This window comes from Acipenser ruthenus, chromosome 2 (genome assembly GCF_902713425.1).
Source record: "Acipenser ruthenus chromosome 2, fAciRut3.2 maternal haplotype, whole genome shotgun sequence".
NCBI lineage: Eukaryota > Metazoa > Chordata > Actinopteri > Acipenseriformes > Acipenseridae > Acipenser > Acipenser ruthenus.
The window spans coordinates 74,302,792-74,323,511 of NC_081190.1; the positions used below are offsets into that span (position 1 = coordinate 74,302,792).

General features: G+C 37.2%; 1 protein-coding gene across 16 annotated transcripts in view; it reads left to right on the top strand.

Annotated features, from left to right (window-relative positions):
- The window catches only part of LOC117409254 (multiple PDZ domain protein), a 76,159-nt gene that overhangs the window by 24,462 nt on the left and 30,977 nt on the right, over positions 1-20,720 (top strand). For 12 of the 16 annotated variants that reach the window (XM_034014991.3, XM_059001095.1, XM_059001131.1 and 9 more), the window contains 9 exons: positions 1,917-2,090; positions 3,817-4,005; positions 4,464-4,673; positions 6,153-6,269; positions 6,534-6,680; positions 7,636-8,040; positions 13,529-13,643; positions 14,837-15,035; positions 19,490-19,531. In XM_034014991.3, coding sequence (XP_033870882.3) covers positions 1,917-2,090; positions 3,817-4,005; positions 4,464-4,673; positions 6,153-6,269; positions 6,534-6,680; positions 7,636-8,040; positions 13,529-13,643; positions 14,837-15,035; positions 19,490-19,531 — 1,598 coding nt within the window. The remainder of the gene's footprint in view (positions 1-1,916; positions 2,091-3,816; positions 4,006-4,463; positions 4,674-6,152; positions 6,270-6,533; positions 6,681-7,635; positions 8,041-13,528; positions 13,644-14,836; positions 15,036-19,489; positions 19,532-20,720) is intronic. The other 4 variants (XM_059001099.1, XM_059001129.1, XM_059001147.1 and 1 more) reach the window with 4 other exon arrangements.

Genomic DNA, 20,720 nt, shown 5'->3' on the forward strand with positions numbered 1-20,720 from the left:
CAATCCCCATGCCCACATACTAATACACATTTTATCTGCATGTGAAGTGATTGTGCAATCCCCGTGCCTAAATACAACTTTACATTTTAAATAATTCGTGCTACATAGCCCACATTATACCCCATGCACCAATACATACACACCAACAATAACACCCCACATAAAAATAAGCACTGGGACGGGGCACCCCGCCACATATCTCCCCCCTTGTGCGCAGCACACGTGGCCTCAAAGGCCACCTTCCCCTTTAAAATCCCAAAAGTCACTGGGGTACTCCTGGTCCAAGCACGTAGGCATTAATGAGCCCACGGGTGGCAGTGTTGTCAGTGCCACTTCTGTCAGTGGCTTGGCTGATGGTGGCAATGCTGTCAGTGGAACTGCTGCCAGTGTCAACGCTGGCAGCGGAAATGCTGTCAGCGAGGTGAGGTCCTCCTCCAGTAGCTCCACTTGCCGCGGGAAAGCTGACAGCAGGGGGCACACTCCGGTGCTGTCAGACACAATGTGACAGCATCGCCACAATATGGTAAATGGCAAACTAGGTTAGCAACACTAAAATCAAAAGAAAAAAATAATAATCATTACATTTTTTTGCCAGGGAAACTTTGTCTTGAAATGCTTCAAAACAGTAAACTTCAGTTCTTTTTTTACACACGTGACCACAAAGTAGACTCCGAAATAATTTTATAAATTACACAACACGATTTTTTCTAATCCACTAACCTTAGTGACTATGGTTTTTATTTTTTTGTAACTTTAGTCGATTGCTGCATTTAAATGTCAGGTTCATGTATTAAGAAAGCAGCATCACTTATTTGCTAATTTACAAAAAAAAAACCCGTAAATAATACCTTAAGTTTAGAAGATTAGTCTATGCCTTGCCAAAGGCTCTCCTGGTAGACATTTCTGAGTTTCTTTGTAACCAACAGAAGATCAGCTTTTTCCACAGCTAGCCAATCAGAAGTGATAGGGGTGGGACACAAACACTTCTTAAAATGTTTGTGTGTAGGTGCAAGACTTCGGCAATTCAGTTTTCAGAAACTTGCGTGGCTAGAAATATACCTGGAGTGTTTTTCTAGCAACAGAACAAACATAGGAAAAATAAATAAATAAAAACTATTTGTCCAATGGGCAAAGTATAACGGCAAAACTTGTTGTCCCGGGCGTCGGGTGATACGAATTGCACACCCCTGTATACAACCATGAAGAAGTGACTCAGTAATTTGAACAATTTGAACAACTCCTTCATACAACTTTTTTTCTTATGTTTAATAATGTTACAGGTTTTTTTTTCTGTCAGTTCAAATATGCACAAAGACAAGACATGAGCCTTTTTATTAAAAGTATACTGTATACTGAATTTTGTTACAGTAAATGTTACAATACTAAATTAGTAACAATTTTAGGCACACATTTGCTACTTCAATTAACATTTGTAGTTGCTTGTTAAATTGTGCATATTGCTATGGAGTTAAGATCTTGACAAATCTAGCTGGCTTATATGGCTCGTTTCAAAGACCCCAATTAGCACCTGGGCAACATAGTATTACCTAAGGTAAGGTACAGTCATCTAAGATCTGTGCCGATCAGTCTTTAAAACCAGCTGATACTGTCTTTAAATAAATTAAATAATTACTGCTACATCTATGTGTTAACTTTTTTTGTAACTTGCATACATTTAAGTATTCTGGAGAAAATAACTCAAAGGTAGTAAATCGACAGAAATCTCAGTGAAACCAGTGACATGCATTTTACTTTAAGCATCCTGTTCAAAAAGTACTTTTTTTCTTCATAAAGATAATAATGTCCTAACAACAGTTTTTTTTTTTAATGGATTTAGGGCATGTTTGTATTATGCATAAAAACATGTATAATAACTTTGCATTAAAACAGAATTCTTTCCAAAAAAAAAACTTTAGGTTAATGGCACATCCCTACTTGGTGAAAACCACAAGGATGTTGTGAGCATTTTGCAGGAGCTGCCAGTCAATGTGACCATGGTGTGCTGTCGCCCAGCTCTTCACTCTTCACAGAGTGACAGCGATGTCAGTAACCTTAGCCAACCAGAGCAATCTGTTCAGCTAACTGAAAAGGTATTTCAGTGAGTGCATGTTAGCATGGATTTTAATGTTTGCTTGAAAAGTTACACATTTTTTTATTATGCATATATACAGACTACCAGCATGTTTTTTCCCCTTTCATAACATCTATAATTTGAATCTTCAAATCATTTTTGTAAAAGTTGCCTGTTTAAACAAAATGTTTATGATGAATAAAATCAATTCTGAACACACATGCATGTATGCTGTAAAATAATTTTATTCAACGTATGTTCCAATCTACGCACTATAGATATGGTAGGTTTGTGGATCTTGTGCATTTCCCTTTTTTGTAATGTGGTGGTATGCTAGCTTCTGTAGCGAAGAAAAAAAATACTTCTGTTTCACTTCAGAGTTAACACAGAACAAGGGTATTCATACCACCTGCCAGCTGTTCCATGTGATTTTCAGCAGAACATTAAGCACATTAAGGGGTTGATGTAAGGATAGGCATAGTGCAATCAATTGCAACTGCAAAATCCAGATTGCCTAGCGGCCAGGCAATTATTTTGCACTGCTGCCTATGTAAGCTTAAGAGCAATGCAAATTACTCAACACACACAAATAATGAGCTGCAATTATGATAATGAGGGTCGCAATGAGCGCCGCCTGTGCATCGGGCTCTTTAGCGTCCGCACTTACACTCCAGAGGTGAGGTGAGTTAGGAGTACAGAGAGCAGTAGGAGCTGTATAACATTTGTAGAGCACGAAAATCAAACTAAACAAAAAAGATGTCAGAGGAAGGGCAGTAATGTCCTCTTGGTTCATGAAAAGGAAAAGATTTCTGAGGAGGAGCTGAGAGTTCTTATGGCTTAAGTCACTCAGCATGAAATTGAGTTATTTGGAAAAGCCTCTGCCAACACCAGTTATGCTACAAAAGAGGCTATATGGACCTCTATATTGGTGAAGCCAATGCTGCCGGTGTTACCAGGAGGACAGTCAACCAGGTGATGAAAAGTGAATTTTAGCTTTTAGGTCTAGGATGACCAGCGGAGTGAGACAATAATGCCTTACCCCTGCATCCTTCAGTATCCCAAACCAAGTGACTCTGGGTTTGAATATGCAGGGTCTTCTCCGTCTTGCCCTTCTCCTCCGAAGGTTTTCCTGCCTGTCCTCAACAGAACAACAGAAGCCAAGCATCGCCGCATCAGTTAACCACAGCAGCCATCCTGAAGCCAATGACAGGTCTCTGAAGGCGTGTGGTTTTATACAGCTCTAAATTACTTGCTTCTACAATAGTTTGCACCTTGTAAGAGGAGGTGCAAAGTTTTTGGAGGGTCAGCAATTGCCCAAATGCAAGGCAAAATCCTTATATCTCATTATAATGTTTGTACCCTCTTAGTATTCCTGATCTCGCCCAATTCCATGCTCTTTTCTATAACTGAATACATTTCAATATCATTTAAATTGATTAATGATGGCAAAGTGCTAATTTGATAGCGGGTGTAGAATGTCAGCTAAAAAACATTCTTTACATACGCTGCATTTTTAGTGAATGCTAAAGTCCCACTTTATGGCCGCGAAAAACATGGTTTGTGCATGCAAAAAGCAGATTTTGGCCGCAATATGGGTGTTTTGCAGCCAGAAATCACTTTGCATGTATCCTTACATCAGCCCCTAAATGTCAGTGAATTAAGACAATTGTACAGCTCAGAACCTTTTATTATACAGCATATTGTAAAAGTCTTAGTGATTTGTGGTTTTATTTCTTTATCTCCAGGAACACATAGACCTTGGTGGTTATATTGGGTCCTCTGAGACAGATGACATGGCTATAGACAAAACTAAGGTGGAGGCTTTCACTGAGGGGACTCTGGGATCTCCTTTGGCCATGTGGGAAACAGAAATACAAGATATTGAACTGGAGAAAGGAGACACTGGGCTTGGCTTCAGCATCTTAGACTATCAGGTCAATAAGATATCCACAAACTGCATGCTGTAAAATAAAAACAACCAAAAAAACAAGCAGACAGCGAAAAGTTTAATTTTGTGATAAGTAAAAATTACTTCATCCCTGCATTGACAAAGAAAGTGGAGGGGAAATGGTTTCCCACATTTACAGTATATTATTCATGTGCTGTAGTTTTTTGTTTGTACAGTGGTTTACTGCAGTAAACTATTATAAGAGAATCACCAAAGCACTTGACCTTGCTCAAACACTAAGGCATCCTAAACGCTTACAAAAGATACTCCAGTTAATACAACAACATATCCACATACTGTATTCCGCTGGGTTGACGATATGTGGTGTGTATCCAGGTATCATTATTGGCAGGTTCTGATCCAGTAGTCTTCAATTATATGAAAATTAATGTATTTTAGTAAGCTGTTAATAATCATACAATGCTTTGCTTGAACTTTAATAAGGATCCTGTTGACCCATCGAAAACCGTGATTGTAATCCGTTCCCTCGTGCCTGATGGTGTGGCTGAAGTGGATGGACGTCTTCTCCCTGGAGACCGACTCATGTTTGTCAACGTCACCAATTTGGAAGACGCAACCCTAGAGGATGCTGTGCAGGCACTGAAGGGGGCACCACTGGGAAAAGTCAGAATTGGAGTGGCCAAGCCCTTACCTGTAAGGCCATATGTGGTGTGAGCTAGAGCATGACCTTCCTAGTGCATGGGCACTAGCGTCATATGCAAAGTTATCCTTTATCAAGCAATTCATTAACTGATCAATTTAGATGAAAAAAAAAAGATTTGCAGCAATGTAGGTCTTATGGAGGTCTTATTTGTGCTCAAGCTTTTAACGTGGACTGGTATTTTGTCATATATATATATATATATATATATATATATATATATATATATATATATATATATATATATATATATATATATACACACACACTGTTGTGACACCAGATCGCTGAGAATTGTAATTGTTCCATGGCAACAAATGTCTTTCTATTCCTTTCAGTGGGTGATGCTGAGTCTTAGGGTGTGCACAGCATGGGCACAAACTACTGAGATAATCAGATCTGTATTATTGTTTATTATTCAAACACTAAAAAAAATGTAAAATGGTAATCCATTTTGTTGTCTTTTCTTTGTAATGCTCTTCATCAGCAAGATTGTTCAACTTCATTGTCAAATGCAGCCGCTTGTGTTGGAACCAAAAAATGATGGGGCTGCATATAAAAGCAATATAAAATGTTAGTTTGCAACTTGGTAAATAGATTAATTTTAAACTCCATTATATATGTGTCCAACAAACACCTGGCTAGTCCTCCACAATCAGGCCTGGCTGGAAACTAGTTTCTGAATTACAGGGGCTAGTGTGACTAATCATCATTACATTCAGTCAAGTAGTTCTATAAGGGCTGCCCTCCCATTATTATTATAGAATAATGGCAGTTGTATTTAAAAAAAAAAAAAAAATTCTCAAAAGGGGTCAAAACAGAAATGTATATGCAGCTACACTGGTTTAAATGTGACTAATACGAAGATAAATTATTATGATGAGACAGAAGAACATTTTCACCATGATTGCACAGTTTTGTAATTAACCCCTAAATGTACACAAGGAATTGTGCGGTTGATCAAACGGTTTCATCTTAAAATACATTTGCGAGTGACCCAAGTATCACGAGGAAATTGACAATTTGGATGACCAGATCCAACCTGTCAGTACATTTTAAACACTGTTTTGTACATCTCATTAATAGTTAGCTACATTTTGTTTGTGGGACACATATGTCCCTTGTACCTTAAAGGGTTAAATAGTATATTTTTAACCTTATGTGTTAATTCAAAATGAAAATGTCAAACAGTTGTCATCACTAATTACTGTAATTACAGTTTGTACCTGCTTTGAAAGGAGAAAAAACACGTCCTTTGAAATAAATGGTGCAAAATTTACTTTATTGTAAAAAACTAGCTATTTATAGTGTTACTAAACACACTTATTAATAAGCACTGCATCTGTCCAGACGCTAACAGACACTAAACTATGTAAATACTAAAACAGACTCTTACGGAGTTGTTCCAGTGTTTCGGGGGTGTGCTTTGCATGTGTATTGCATGGTTCACCCTCACGTCACTGTCTCTGCAGCTTTCCCCAGAGGAGGGCTATATGTCTACAAGGGACGATTCCGTCTTCTACACTGCTCAGCAGTTTGAAGAGGAGGAGCCAGCCGATGCTGTTTTTTTCCATGCAGAGCTAGCACTGGTTAGTTATTCTTTCCTGGGTTTGAAAACCTGCAAAGTTAGCTGCACATGCTGGACTGTAATTCATGATTTTCAGTATTATACCTGTGCTGTGCATTGGATTCTTTTAGGGGAGGTGTGAGCAAAACACAATTCAAATGAATAAGAACATAGTTTTTTTTATTATTGCCTAATTTGTGCCACAATAGACTTCTTCTTTCATGTCGGTCCTTCCTTGCTTTACTTGCTGTTTTAAAAAAAAGCTGGTTTGTTGCCTTGTTTTTAGGTGGACTCCAATGAGGCAGATCTGACAGATGAGAAAGCGAGCGAGGATGATGATGACACATTTCAGGCGTCCATGATAGCTTTGCATGGCAGCACTTGCAGCGCCGACCTGGAATATAGACTGTCTATTCAGTCTTCTACTCCCAAGGTAAACACTCGGTTTGGCTGGTTTCCCCACTAAGATATTTCTTTTTATAATGTTGATATGTTGTAGTTGCTGGTTTACAGTTTATTCCACATAAAGAAAAATAAGAGTTCATTAAATAAGTTTTTTTTTTTTTTACTTCCATGTGATCTTTTTAGTATTTATGAAAATAAAAGTTGCAGTCATGTAACCTCTACTAATGCCAAGTTTGCCTGGTCTAAAATCCTGTGTTAGTCACTGGTGGTTTTTGAGGATTCCTTAATATATACTGTAAGTTGCGCAGAAGTTTTCAAATATTGTGATATTTTGTTAATGATTTTGTAAATACCAGATTATTCAACATCTCATTCTGAAAAAGGAATGACTAGAGTAAAAAACTAAATCGGTAAATCATCTTCCCATGGTTGTGTCCCCTATCTCTGTTCCCTATGATATTTTTTTCTACCTTTCCCGAATCCCAGTTCTTTAATATTCCAGTGCCATGTATGTGTTCCTAGATGTGCCTGTCAGCCATAAAAACTAAGGGGTTAGAAAATTGACAAAGGCTGTGTAGAACTGGCTAAAATGTAAAGTAATTTGGGAGCTAGTGTTCATGATACCAGTGAATATATTTCAAGTGTGTTTGAAAAATAAAACAAATTAAATGAGGACCAGATAGCTGCATGTAATCAAAAGCCCGTGTTGGAAAGGAGAAATGCTTCATCGGCTGTATAATCAACAGAAGTTTTAAGTGAACAATGAAAAGAACAAGATCAACAGAATGGTCATGATCTTGACCCCTAACAGCTGATGACAGCTGCTGTGGCTGGAGGACCAGAGTGTTTGTTTCCATAACTCCTGGAGAGAAGGGGGATGTTGACGCAACGAAACTGAGCATGCAAATGCCTAATAAGTATTATTATTAAGTGTGTGTTTAAGAAATGTAGTTCTATCCAACATGGTTTGTTTTATTTACTAGAATTTCAACGAAGAAGCATTTGCAAAGCTTTCCTTTTCATCAGTGTCAGAATTCGTAGATGAAGAGGAACCTTCTTTTCCTGAAGAGAAAGCAATCTCTCATTCTGAACCCTGGAGGTCCTCAAGTCCAGCACTGACATATGGAGTTTCTGGCAGATACTCTACTGAGCCTCCGAAAAGCTCAGAGGACACAGAGAATGTTATACCAGAGATTGGGCCTTCAGAATCTAGCACACGTGTGAAGGAAGACAACAAGCTTGTTGAGACTTTTGAGAAACAACTTGAATTGCAAAAGGCAGAAGTTTTCTGTGCAGAATTTCTATCCAGCCATGGAGCTAATGCAGCATCAGATGTGTTCAGTGGGGTCACAGAAGACACATCAAAGCGAGAAGCTTGTTCAGTTAAGGTAATGATCTACATTTGGGCTGATTTCCATGTATCATTCATTAAGAATGCTTTCTTTCAACTTGTTACCGGACAATAACATTTCATTATCTTACTTAGGGACAGCGTGTCAGTGAATCATTTTTATACCAGGATCTAAGGAAACATGAGGATTTAATATGTGTGTCTAGTCCCATTGTTTATTTTGAACCATTAGTTTACTGTACAAGAAGATTCACCACACTATAGGGTTTCATGTATAAAGCTGAAACTAACAATGGCAACAGTGAAAAGCAAACCCTGAAGCCTTAGGTTGTAAAATGCATTATGATTCCAAGGATGTCCTAGTCCCCTTTATGGCTTTTGGTATTTTTAGCTAGGGTATGTAATGGAGTTTTGGCAGAACACCAGACCAGCAATGACTTGGGACCCTAATGCCCACAGAATAGACAGGATAACTTGGACAGCACAGTTCCCTCTAATGCCATGCTATGTATTGGTTGAGATCTGGACTTCATCTGGAGTGCCCCTACTGAGCCAGCACCATTGGAGGTCTCCAGTCCTAGCAATGAGTCAAATTTGTTCTATGACAACTAGCTCACATACATATAGCTTTTTTGCAGTAAGAACAGTACTTATGAACTGTATTTCTCATTTGAACCCCTAATAGTCTGATTGTATAATTCCCCAGAATTTTGTCCACCCCTTGAACATTCCCTGATACCTCACATTGCCTGATTCTTCATCCATTATTTTGAGTTTGGCATTGGGGGGGGGTACATTTCAAAGCTTTCAAGCGTGTTTTTCACAATTTTTAAAGGTAAAAACAAATAGCTTTTCCTACTTAAAATAACCTGGCTTTACCTAAAAGGTGTGTTTACTTCTAGTTGTGTACCAATATATTTTTCTAATTTTTAAGCAGGTTGATGTAATAAAGTGTTGCAGCAGTTGCAATAGTTGCAAACCAGTTGCAAACGAGTCTGAAGTCTAGGGTGAAATGTACTAAACAAGCACAATGCCGTTAGCGACTTTTTAGGGAATGCTTTGCGGCAGCAGTTTTTCTTTGCAGTTCAGCCTTAGATTGATATTTTGCTATGGGCCTTCCTTCATAAATTCGCAAAAATGGGTTGGAAGTAGTGCAAATGAGGGTTCTCAAATATTATAATGAGATATACTAAAGCTGCCAGCAATTGCAACACTTACAATTGCATCATTTTGTTAAGAACTTTTGAAAGCACGTTTTAAACAGTCGCAATTAGCGAACCGGTATGATAAACACTATCCCCTAACCATTGCTGCTGTGATTGCAGCAAGAAGGAGACATTGTCTTCAGCAAGAACGAGTGATTTGTAGGATGAGAAGAGAAAGGTTATTTTGTATCCGCATTACCATCATTGATTTAAATGAAGACCAAATTAAGCACAGGTACAGGTTTGCAGCCGCATAATTCTTGAGCTACTGTCTGATTTAAAAGATGACCTAGAGCCTGTCACCCACCAAAGCCATACTATCCCTGTCCACCCTGCATTATCTTGCCTCTGGGTCCTTTCAGGGGACTGTGGCAGCTGTTGCTGGCATTTCCCAGTCTGCTTTTTATTGTGCACTGCCAGCTGTGCTCAATGCATTTCTGAGGCTATTTTTCCCTAAAAGTAGGGTGTACTTGCAAGCCTTGAAAACAAATTTATATGACATTTCTGGTTTCCCCAATGTGTTGGAAGCAATAGACTGCACACATGTGCCACCAACCCCTCCAGCTGAGCATATAGGAATAGGAAACACACATATTATATTAATGTGCACCCCTGACTAACTGACAGTATACATTTGGCTTATAGGCTACTCATGATAATACAAATTAGTGGTATAATGCAAAATTTGTTGCTGGTCCCTTGAAATTTGTATTAACGAGAATTAACTGGCCTCCTGTAAATATTATAACTTGTCAATGTAGCACCGTGATCTATTTTGTGTTAATTGTCTAGGCCAGTGGTTCCCAACCTTTTTTGGAATGCGGACCCCTTCTGAACCTCCACTAATTTTGCGGACCACCATATACTAGTATCATAGTGACACACAGTCGCTATAAAAGGATATTTGATTCATTTTGCTTTCCACTATAGTGCGGCAATTAATAATGATGCCATATGGGAAATTCATTAACTTACCTAATGATGGCTGGTGCAGTTTCAGCGAAGTCACAGCATGAATGTCAGGTTGGAGTGGTGACAGTTTTAGCTTTAAATCTAGTTCCACATCCAATCTAGTTCCACATCCACATCCTACTCCAATACGAATTCAATGCAAGAAGCCCAGAAAATCCACTTTCACAAGAGTATGTGGTGGCGAACGTGTAACGAGATGCCAGTCAGATTTCGTTCCGTGAAGCCTAACTTTAAAGAGCTGTCACATGAAAGCTCTGTTAGACTCTTACTCCTTTGATGTCAAGTTAATGTGCATTTCACTGTCAATGTTCATGAATGGGTTTCTAAGGAGGCTGTGTGGTCCAGTGGTTAAAGAAAAGGGCTTGTAACCAGGAGGTCCCCGGTTCAAATCCCACCTCAGCCACTGACTCATCGTGTGACCCTGAGCAAGTCAATTAACCTCCTTGTGCTCCATCTTTCGGGTGAGATGAAGTTGTAAGTGACTCTGCAGCTGATGCATAGTTCACACACCCTAGTCTCTGTAAGTCGCCTTGGATAAAGGCGTCTGCTAAATAAACAAATAATAATAATAATAATAATAATAATAATCCACTCGTTTTTTGAGTCGCATTTCCAAGTATGTATCGCTGTACGTTGCAGCGTTTTACTTGATACTCCACCAGTGGCTGCTCATGACTTATTTGACAGGTGAGGTACAAATCACTAAATAGTTATTATCCCCCACCCCTACCCACCCCATTCAATGGCTAACAAATTAAAAGTAAATGCAGTTTGTTCAGCTGATTTTATATATGCCTCCACTGAGAGCATTTTAATGCATTCAAATAACAGACTGCAGTCGCTGTGTAAAATATACACCCCATCAATTAAAAAAGCAATATTAGCACTGTAAACAACACACAACTTACAGAATTGCGGATACAAGTTTTTATAATCAATTCTCAAATGAGAAACTTAAAACCACGTAGTATTTAGTTCTGGGCAGCAGTGTGGAGTAGTGGTTAGGGCTCTGGACTCTTGACCAGAGGGTTGTGGGTTCAATCCCCAGTGGGGGACACTGCTGTTGTACCCTTGAGCAAGGTACTTTACCTAGATTGCTCCAGTAAAAACCCAACTGTATAAATGGGTAATTGTAAGTAAAAATAATGTGATATCTGTATAATGTGAAATAATGTATAATGTGATATCTTGTAACAATTGTAAGTCGCCCTGGATAAGGGCGTCTGCTAAGAAATAAATAATAATAATAATAATAATACAAGTCATTGACACCAGCGTGGAACATTCGCTATAAAGACACAAATACAGTATCACAAAATCATTAATTCAAAACGAACAAGGCAGCACGTCATGTTGTGGCAAGAAATTGACAGTTGAATGTCCATTAAAAGAGATGTAACCTTGTCTTATTTAGTTGAAAGAAGGCAACATGGTCAACAATAGTTTGTTCACAGCGCTGCCTTTATTGACTCCTTGCCGCATTCGTTTACCGTCTTTCTTCAAAATCTCCAGTGCTGGTGTTATTCTGCCATCCTTAACAACTGAACATCTCTCTTTTTGGGATCTTACTGTAAAACTTATTTTCCTCAGGTCACATATAATGTCAGATTCTAACGTGTGGTGAGTTGCAGCGTGTGACTTGATTTACTCACCAGGTTAAACACGTCAAACACTGCAACTAGTGTAATACAGCGGCAGGCGCTACGTTCTGCCGAAGATGATTTGCCTTGTGAAATTGGGCTTGCCAGTGGCGAGGAGGCAATTTTAATTTTGTTTTCCCGCAGACACCCTGTGATGGCCTCGGGGTCCGCGGACCACAGGTTGGGAACCACTGGTCTAGGCTACTAAGTAGGGCAAGTTAATAATACAGGCGCTCCTCGACTTACAACGCTTTGACTTACGATGCACTGCACTTACGACTCTCTTTTTTTCAACTTTACGATATCAATACGGCATTTACGACACGGCGAGACACTAGCCATGCGTCACGTGCGCATACTCGGTGTCTGAACCGCAGTACCTGTCGTGGTCGCCCTGACTCAGTCACTTAGCGTGTGTTTGTTTTATGCATGTAACTGGTTTTTTTTTTAGAATTTATTTCCAGCTAGGAGTACCGCATACACACACTGAATACGTCATTGGAAAACCCAGAGTCTGTACTTTTAAAAAAAGCCAGGTAGGTGCCTGAGTAATATGCGCGTAACCACCGGGGCGCCGGCGCCCAGAAATCAACGAGCTGAGTGTAAAGAGTTTAATAAATATTTGCATGAGTACAATATAACGGGTCATTTTTGTAAAAATATATTATCTGGCCAAAGTGTCAGGAACGTAACCCTAACTTATAACATTGTTCCAATGGGAAAATATGCTTCGATTTACAACGCGACTTTCAGGAACCAATTGTGTCGTAAGTGTGAGAACTGCCTGTAATAATAATAATAATACTATTGAATTATTTTTTTTTTTAAAAAAACAGCTAAAATCATTTAGTTTGAATTTAAAATAATCTTTTATTCGCATTGTACACCAATGTGTGTAATGCATGATTTATTTTGTGTTACCGGTAGCCTACAGGCTAAAGTAAAAAGAAAGTGCGCTAGGTATTCATTTGATTTTACTACTGTACTGTATACTGTATCAGCCTACTGTACAGAATTTATATTTTTACATGTAATATGTAGCCTACCCAAAACACATTAGTGTTATTTCAGCGTAGTGATTTATACATTTAAAATACACTGAGCACTATAAATGTATGTATGTGTGATTTTATTGTATTTTTTTTTTTAAACCTGACACCTCCGTATGTCAGACAAACATGTCCTGTCTAGCGAGGGGCTACTACATGGTCATGAAAAGCTTTTTGATAGAAACACATTTTTTGTTTGGGGGTGAAGGTGGGGGCCCCACTATAGAATCTGATGGGATTAAACTGCCTTTCATTATTTATTTGAAATAATGTTGCAAAGATGACACAACAAATATTTAAATTAGTATAGTGTGGCTAGCTTCATTAACATATTTTCTCTTCATACATATGACAAAATGTCTACTTTGCGAACTGTTGCAATGAAAATGCAAATTGCGGTATGTTTGCGATGCGGCTAGCCCATCTTAGTTCATCTACCCCTCAGTCATTTACACTTTGGACTTTATGGGTTAAAACCAAAAACTTCAAGCCCTAATTATGGCACTAAATGTAGTTTAAAAATGCATTAAGAAATTGTTGATGCACTTACTTATTTAAATTAGTGATTTTTTAAAATTATAATATTATATTATCTTTTATACTTTCTGTTTTTGTGGTATGTTTGTGTAACAACAAAGTTTAACTTATCCACTGTCTAGGATGAAGAACTATCTCTGGACCAAAGCCTGGTGGACAAGATAGATAAAGGAATGTTTACACCTGGAAGTATTTTTGAAAGAACCATCACTGTTGTCAAGGGCAACTCTAGTCTTGGTAAGTTTTGCAGCCTACACTTTTTTGTGCTCTGTGTGTGTGTATATATATATATATATATATATATATATATATATATATAGATATATATATATATATATATATATATATATATATATATATATATATAGATAGATAGATATAGCTATATATATATATATATATATATATATATATATATATATATATATTACACACAGTTAAACCTGCCTTAGTGACCACCTCTGAAGAGAGAGACGTCACGAGTGACTACTTGCAGAGGCCACTGAACCCTTATAATTTAACTGTGAAGAGCTCCCATGAGTGGTCGCTCTTGGCAGGCTTTCGAGGACCAAACATTTTCAGATATTGATATACAGAAATATTAAGGTGCCATGATCGAGTACCGTAAATTAATACCCTGGATACCTATGGAACAAAGATAGATGACTTGTAATTGAAAAAAGGTCCCTGGCATGAAGGATTTTGTTGTAGCAGAACAAAAATAAATATATTTTTGAAATATAACACAAACCCTACATATAACAAGCACTATGTGCATGACAGAGCAGTTCTGCGTCACATCCCCTCTATAATACATATCTCTTATATAATGTGCACATCTTTAATACTATCCTATCAAGATTGCTGTTGTATAATATGTAGAATACTATTGCACAAGTATACTGTTATTATTATTAATTTCTTAGCAGACGCCCTTATCCAGGAAATCACATTATTTTTACATACAATTCCATTATTTTTTACACATTATTTTTACATAAAATTACTCATTTATAATTATCATTTATACACTTGGGTTTTTACTGGAGCAATCTAGGTAAAGTACCTTACTCAAGGGTACAGCAGCCGTGTCCCCCACCTGGGATTGAACCCACAATCCTCCGGTCAAGAGTCCAGAGCCCTAACCACTACTCCACACTGCTGCCCTTGTGGATACTGTGCACATCTGTATGTAACACAAACATTCTCCCAATATTTGTAAAAAGGTGAATGTTTCACTGAAATCTGTGGTACAAACAAAAATGATAGGACCACATTACATTTTTACCATTGAAGTGAGACATCTGAAAATACAGAAACATGGAATAGAGTGCAGAGGGATGTTAATTTATGTTGCTCATATATGTTCATCGGCCTGCATAACCATTCCTATTTACGGATTTTAGTTTAAAGACATTTGTCTTTAACAGGAATGACTGTGAGCGCTGTGAAGGATGGCTTGGGAATGATTGTTCGGAGTATCATTCATGGTGGGTCCATTAGCCGGGATGGTCGAGTTTGTGTTGGAGACTGCATCTTGACTATTAATGGGGAGCCAACCACTAACCTCACTAATGCACAGGCCCGTGCTATGTTGAGAAGACACTCTCTCATTGGGCCTGATATAAGGTAAGGAGTGGGGAAGCACAAGGGTGAAATTCAATTAACGTTTTATCTGGGGGAAAAGTGCAATCAACAGAGGGAATAAACAACGGATGAACAATTATCAATGCTGTCTTAATCCAAATTATATTACTATAAATAAACAATAATATTGGATACTGATACCCACTGCTCAAGAATAATTTACTGATATGTAAGAATATATTAAATCATATATCATACATTTACAATTTGTTGAACCCTGAGTGTTGGCAACTTTCCACATAGATTTTCTCATTAATATTTGCTTCTTTTAGACAGGTACAACTAACCTATGTACAATTTGTGTTATGTTGTCTAGTTGGCCAAATGCTCTTTCATATGATATTTTTTACTGACTGATTGATAACATATGTCTGCTACAAAGGTACGCCCTTATATATTTACAAGGGGAATGCACAGTAGTCTGACTTGTGAATTGCCTTCCTTAGTCTGAGCTGTTCAAACTGGTAGCAGAATGATTGCAACTAAATAGTCTGAAATGCATACACCAGTGGTGGTGTTAACCTGCTTATCTGCCATTAGGTCAACAAGCCTCAAACACTTTATTTTCCCAATTGTGTGCTCCTGCAAAATATGCTTTTGGGTTAACAGACTCCTGCATCTATGCATGGCACATGCAAATATGTGTTGATGCAAACAGTTAATATATTTCTTAAAATAATAGTTACAATGTTTCCGTGGATGTACTGACATTATACTTATTAACAAACACAGTTTTGGGGCCTTGAACTAATCACTGTCTCTAACTTGTATTGCCTTATCAAAAGACTTATTTAGTTTAACATACAGTAGTGTTCAGAAAACCAAATGTTTCCCCAACAGTTCTCTGATTGGTTCTGACCCCTCACATGACAAATCACTAAATAAACCTCTTAGTATTTGTAACCAATGCGAAGAAAAAAAGCTCACATGCTTTCTGCCTTTAAATGGAGCACCTTGAAATGTAACTCACAAACACAATATAACTGGTCAACCTCTTCTTTACATGTCTCAAGTACCACACATAATATGTATCAAGTACATTCACTTTTATGGGATATATACATTTTTTACTGTTATGCAGGCAATTCCCAATGCTTTTTGTATTTATGGCAAGAATGAAAACTTTTTTTTTTATGTAAATGGATTAGTAATAAAGGGGCCCAGTGAACAGCTTTTGCAAAGGATATATGTACAGTGCTCACCCGTTATAACGTGCCTATAGTGGTTATAACACGGTAGGGTCGTGATTCCCATTTGCTCCATAATGCCATTACAGTGGCCCTTTTATACTCGTTATAAGGCGGAACACAAATAGCACGGTCTTGTAACTATGGCTCCCCACTGTAGCGTTATAAAGGGTGGGCACTGTGTGTGTATATATATATATCCCTCTATTGCACGAATTATGATTAACTGGCAAAAAAAATATATATATTGGTATTTTAACTTTACTGTACCCAAGGATTAATTTTATAACTTAATATTACACATTTAACCGTTGACCTTTTTTTGGGATGAATGTCATTTATACATGACAATGTGCAACTACAGTTCATAATGTTTTTAAAGAATCATAATAAACACAAGAATGAAACTATAAAAAGTTAATTTATTTTATTGAAAATGTAATGTACAAATAAATGTAAACATGCACATATAATTTATTCTAAAAGTAATGTATATATTTTTTAATTCATAGATTAAAAAGCATCACATTTCAAACATCAAATAAACATATTGAACACACCATTTAATTACAGTTGTTTTGTGTTATATTTTTTTATTCTTTTGTATTATTATTTTATTGATATTTTCAGAAGTTAAGACACACCATAGGTTTCATGGAACACCAAGAAACAGTTTTTCTTTGGTGTGAAACATAAGTGTACTGCACATTTTTGGCATTTCACCCTTGTTTGACCATCACATCCCGAATTTTTGCATCTTACTTGTTTCTCTACAAAGTGAGGCCAGTGAGCTGTTCCATCTTTCCTGATGTCTACATTAGGCATTACAGTTGTTGGATGATGACGTTTCTTTTCGTGTTTCTCCAAAGAGGCTTGTTATTTGCCACATGTGATGATGTTGGTAGTGACACTTCATCATCATTTTCAGCTACACTTAAAATGCCACTGATATCACTGCTGTTATTTTGTTCTTCAGGAAGAACATAAGAATCTTCTATTCTTTCCTCATCTGAACTCCCACTAGCATCACTATCATCGCTATTTTCAGGAATTGTACCATTTCTAATCTGCCTGCCATAAAATTTGTTGACATCCACCTATGAAACAGATAATCACATTGTGTAAAACTAGCAAAAGACTTAATCAGAATGTTAATTATATTCAATGAAATTGCACAATGTCATTTATAAATGACGCATAGTTTTCTTATGTTTTTTTAATATGTATTTACTTAAAATTATCCCAAAAATGAATTCTACTCTGTCACAACACATTAAAAAAAACTAAAAATAGTTTTTAAATTGGGTTTATGTAACATTTTACCCCTCAAAATGAACTTACCATGGTGCTGTTATGCCATCTGCTTTGACAGGTGGCAGAGGTTGAGTGTACTTCCTCATTTACCAGTCAAAGATGATCACATGACTAATCCCAGAGGTTTTATTCGATAGAAGAGGAGTCATGTGTAATTAATAGGGTACAATACAATCTAAAACATTTTTTTTAGTACTGCAAGGGATTGTTTTTCTCAATGTCATTTGTGCATGACGTGGTGCAATAGAGGGATATACAGTACTGTGCAAAAGTTTTAGGCAGGTGTGAAAAAATGCTGTAAAGTAAGAATGCTTTCAAAAATAGACATGTTAATAGTTTATATTTATCAATTAACAAAATGCAAAGTGAGTGAACAGAAGAAAAATCTACATCACTGTTGCCTGCAGACACTCATTCGTGTACCGCTCTCCAGCCCTTTGGCGAACAAACTGCCTTCTGCTACAGCCAAATATTTCACATTTTGACTCATCAGTCCAGAGCACCTGCTGCCATTTTTCTGCCCCCCAGTTCCTGTGTTTTCGTGCATAGTTGAGTCGCTTGGCCTTGTTTCCTCGTCGGAGGTATGGCTTTTTGGCCGCAAGTCTTCCATGAAGGCCACTTCTGACCAGACTTCTCCGGACAGTAGATGGGTGTACCAGGGTCCCACTGTTTTCTGCCAATTCTGAGCTGATGGCACTGCTGGACATCTTCCGATTGCGAAGGGAAGTAAGCATGATGTGTCTTTCATCTGCTGCAGTAAGTTTCCTTGGCCGACCACTGCGTCTACGGTCCTCAACGTTGCCCGTTTCTTTGTGCTTCTTCAAAAGAGCTTGGACAGCACATCTGGAAACCCCTGTCTGCCTTGAAATTTCTGCCTGGGAGAGACCTTGCTGATGCAGTATAACTACCTTGTGTCTTGTTGCTGTGCTCAGTCTTGCCATGGTGTATGACTTTTGACAGTAAACTGTCTTCAGCAACCTCACCTTGTTAGCTGAGTTTGGCTGTTCCTCACCCAGTTTTATTCCTCCTACACAGCTGTTTCTGTTTCAGTTAATGATTGTGTTTCAACCTACATATTGAATTGATGATCATTAGCACCTGTTTGGTATAATTGTTTAATCATACACCTGACTATAAGCCTACAAATCCCTGACTTTGTGCAAGTGTACCTAGAAGAATTGATGCTGTTTTGAAGGCAAAGGGTGGTCACACCAAATATGGATTTGATTTAGATTTTTCTTCTGTTCACTCACTTTGCATTTAGTTAATTGATAAATATAATCTATTAACATGTCTATTTTTGAAAGCATTCTTACTTTACAGCATTTTTTCACACCTGCCTAAAACTTTTGCACAGTACTGTATATATGTATGTGTGTGTGTGTGTATATATATATATATATATATATATATATATATATATATATATATATATATATATATATATATATATATATATGTAAAAGCTGTTTTAATTGAATTAACAAAACCTTGTTGTTCTTAAAACTGATCTAGACTATTGTTAAAAAAAAGCCTTTGTTCTGGGGAAAAAAAAAAAACAAAAAAAAAAACTCTTTATCCAAACTGCTCCAGGAACTTGGGAATACAACTCCCTATAAGGAGGTGTTTATGCCCAGCAGAATTGATACTGATGAAACAAACCGGATTCTCTGAAGAAATTATTTGAGGAAGACCTCTATTTCATGTAGCTGAGAGAGATATTCAGTAAGGTCTTTACAACAATTAATTTATATGAAATAAAAATAACTTAAGTCATGAAATGAATATGTTTCACATTTTTTTATATCCCTGAGAAACATAAGGGCAACATTTGGTTTCTGCTGATGAATGCTGCATCTCACTCTCAGTTCGAAGCATGTCAGTTTCAAAACACTGGTATAAAAGATGCTGCGTCATATGCTTTTCACATTCTAGATCTTCTTGCGCACCTGCTGATGATCAGTCCCCCTTTTATGTGTGAGTATTGGTAGTTGAAAAACAATGGTGTTGTTGGGCTTACTTTTGACTACTCTATGTCATATGTGTCCATACGTATATAAAGGCATGTGTAATTAATTATGTCTTAGACTGAAGAGGTTTTATCCAGATAACAAGACATGTACTGTACACATGAATGTCCATTTCTGTTACCAACCTTTAACTTAGCAAAAAAGTATTCTTTTTAAATACATAAGAAATTTTATTACTGCTTTACATACATTTGGTTTGGGAGGGGAGGGGGTAGGCTTTCTGTACATCCATAGTAAAACTTCAATTCCTATAGACATTTTCTGCAAAAGTCTTTTCATTTCCAGGGAACACTAAGCTTCTTTAGAAAGTGGAATTAACGTAGTAAACCATTAAGGAAAACTTTAGATAGAAACTATGTGTTTGTTAAATCCCTTTCTTGTTCTACCTAGTTCATTACGCAAATTCCTTAGCGAGGGCACTGTGCTAAAAATAAATCAATACAAAATAATAGAAAACCAAACACTAGCTTGTTCAAGGTTAAGGATCTTAAACAACCAATTCAAATATTTTATGGGGAAAATATAAAAAATATATCTGGATAAATCTCGGATCTCACATACCCTACAACACTAACCAAAACCCCTGTCATTTCCAATTAACAAGATTTCTGGTTTTCTTTGTGTGAAGGTTGCGGTTTCTGTGGTGGTATAATTAATAAATCTTGAGCGTTTGACACATCCCATTACTCACCACTGTATTTTTTTGTTTACTTAATTCATATGGGTGTTATATGGTGAAGCATGTTGTTGGTTAACTGCAGTGTTGTTTTATTCTATGAGTTAATAACTGTGCATGCAATACTATTACATTGTGGTTGCAGTTGGTTTTTTTCGTGTTTTTTTTTTTCAGCCATTAGATCTGTCATGCTTGTCTGATTCAATGAACAACATTTTAGTCTAACCCTTGTCTTGAACTTGTTTTGTTTCAACCACTGGTATTCCTGTAGTCAGCAGTGAGAAAACATCACCATGTTTGAGCAATGTGAATAATTAGAAATTGTGTGGTTCACAGCTTGCTGCTTTTGGGACTATGAATTACATAACTATATGACCCCACTCTGACCTATTCCATGAGACATTGCATGCCAAAAAGAAAAGCATCAGAAGAAAGCTATTAAAGAGCAGAATCTTCTATC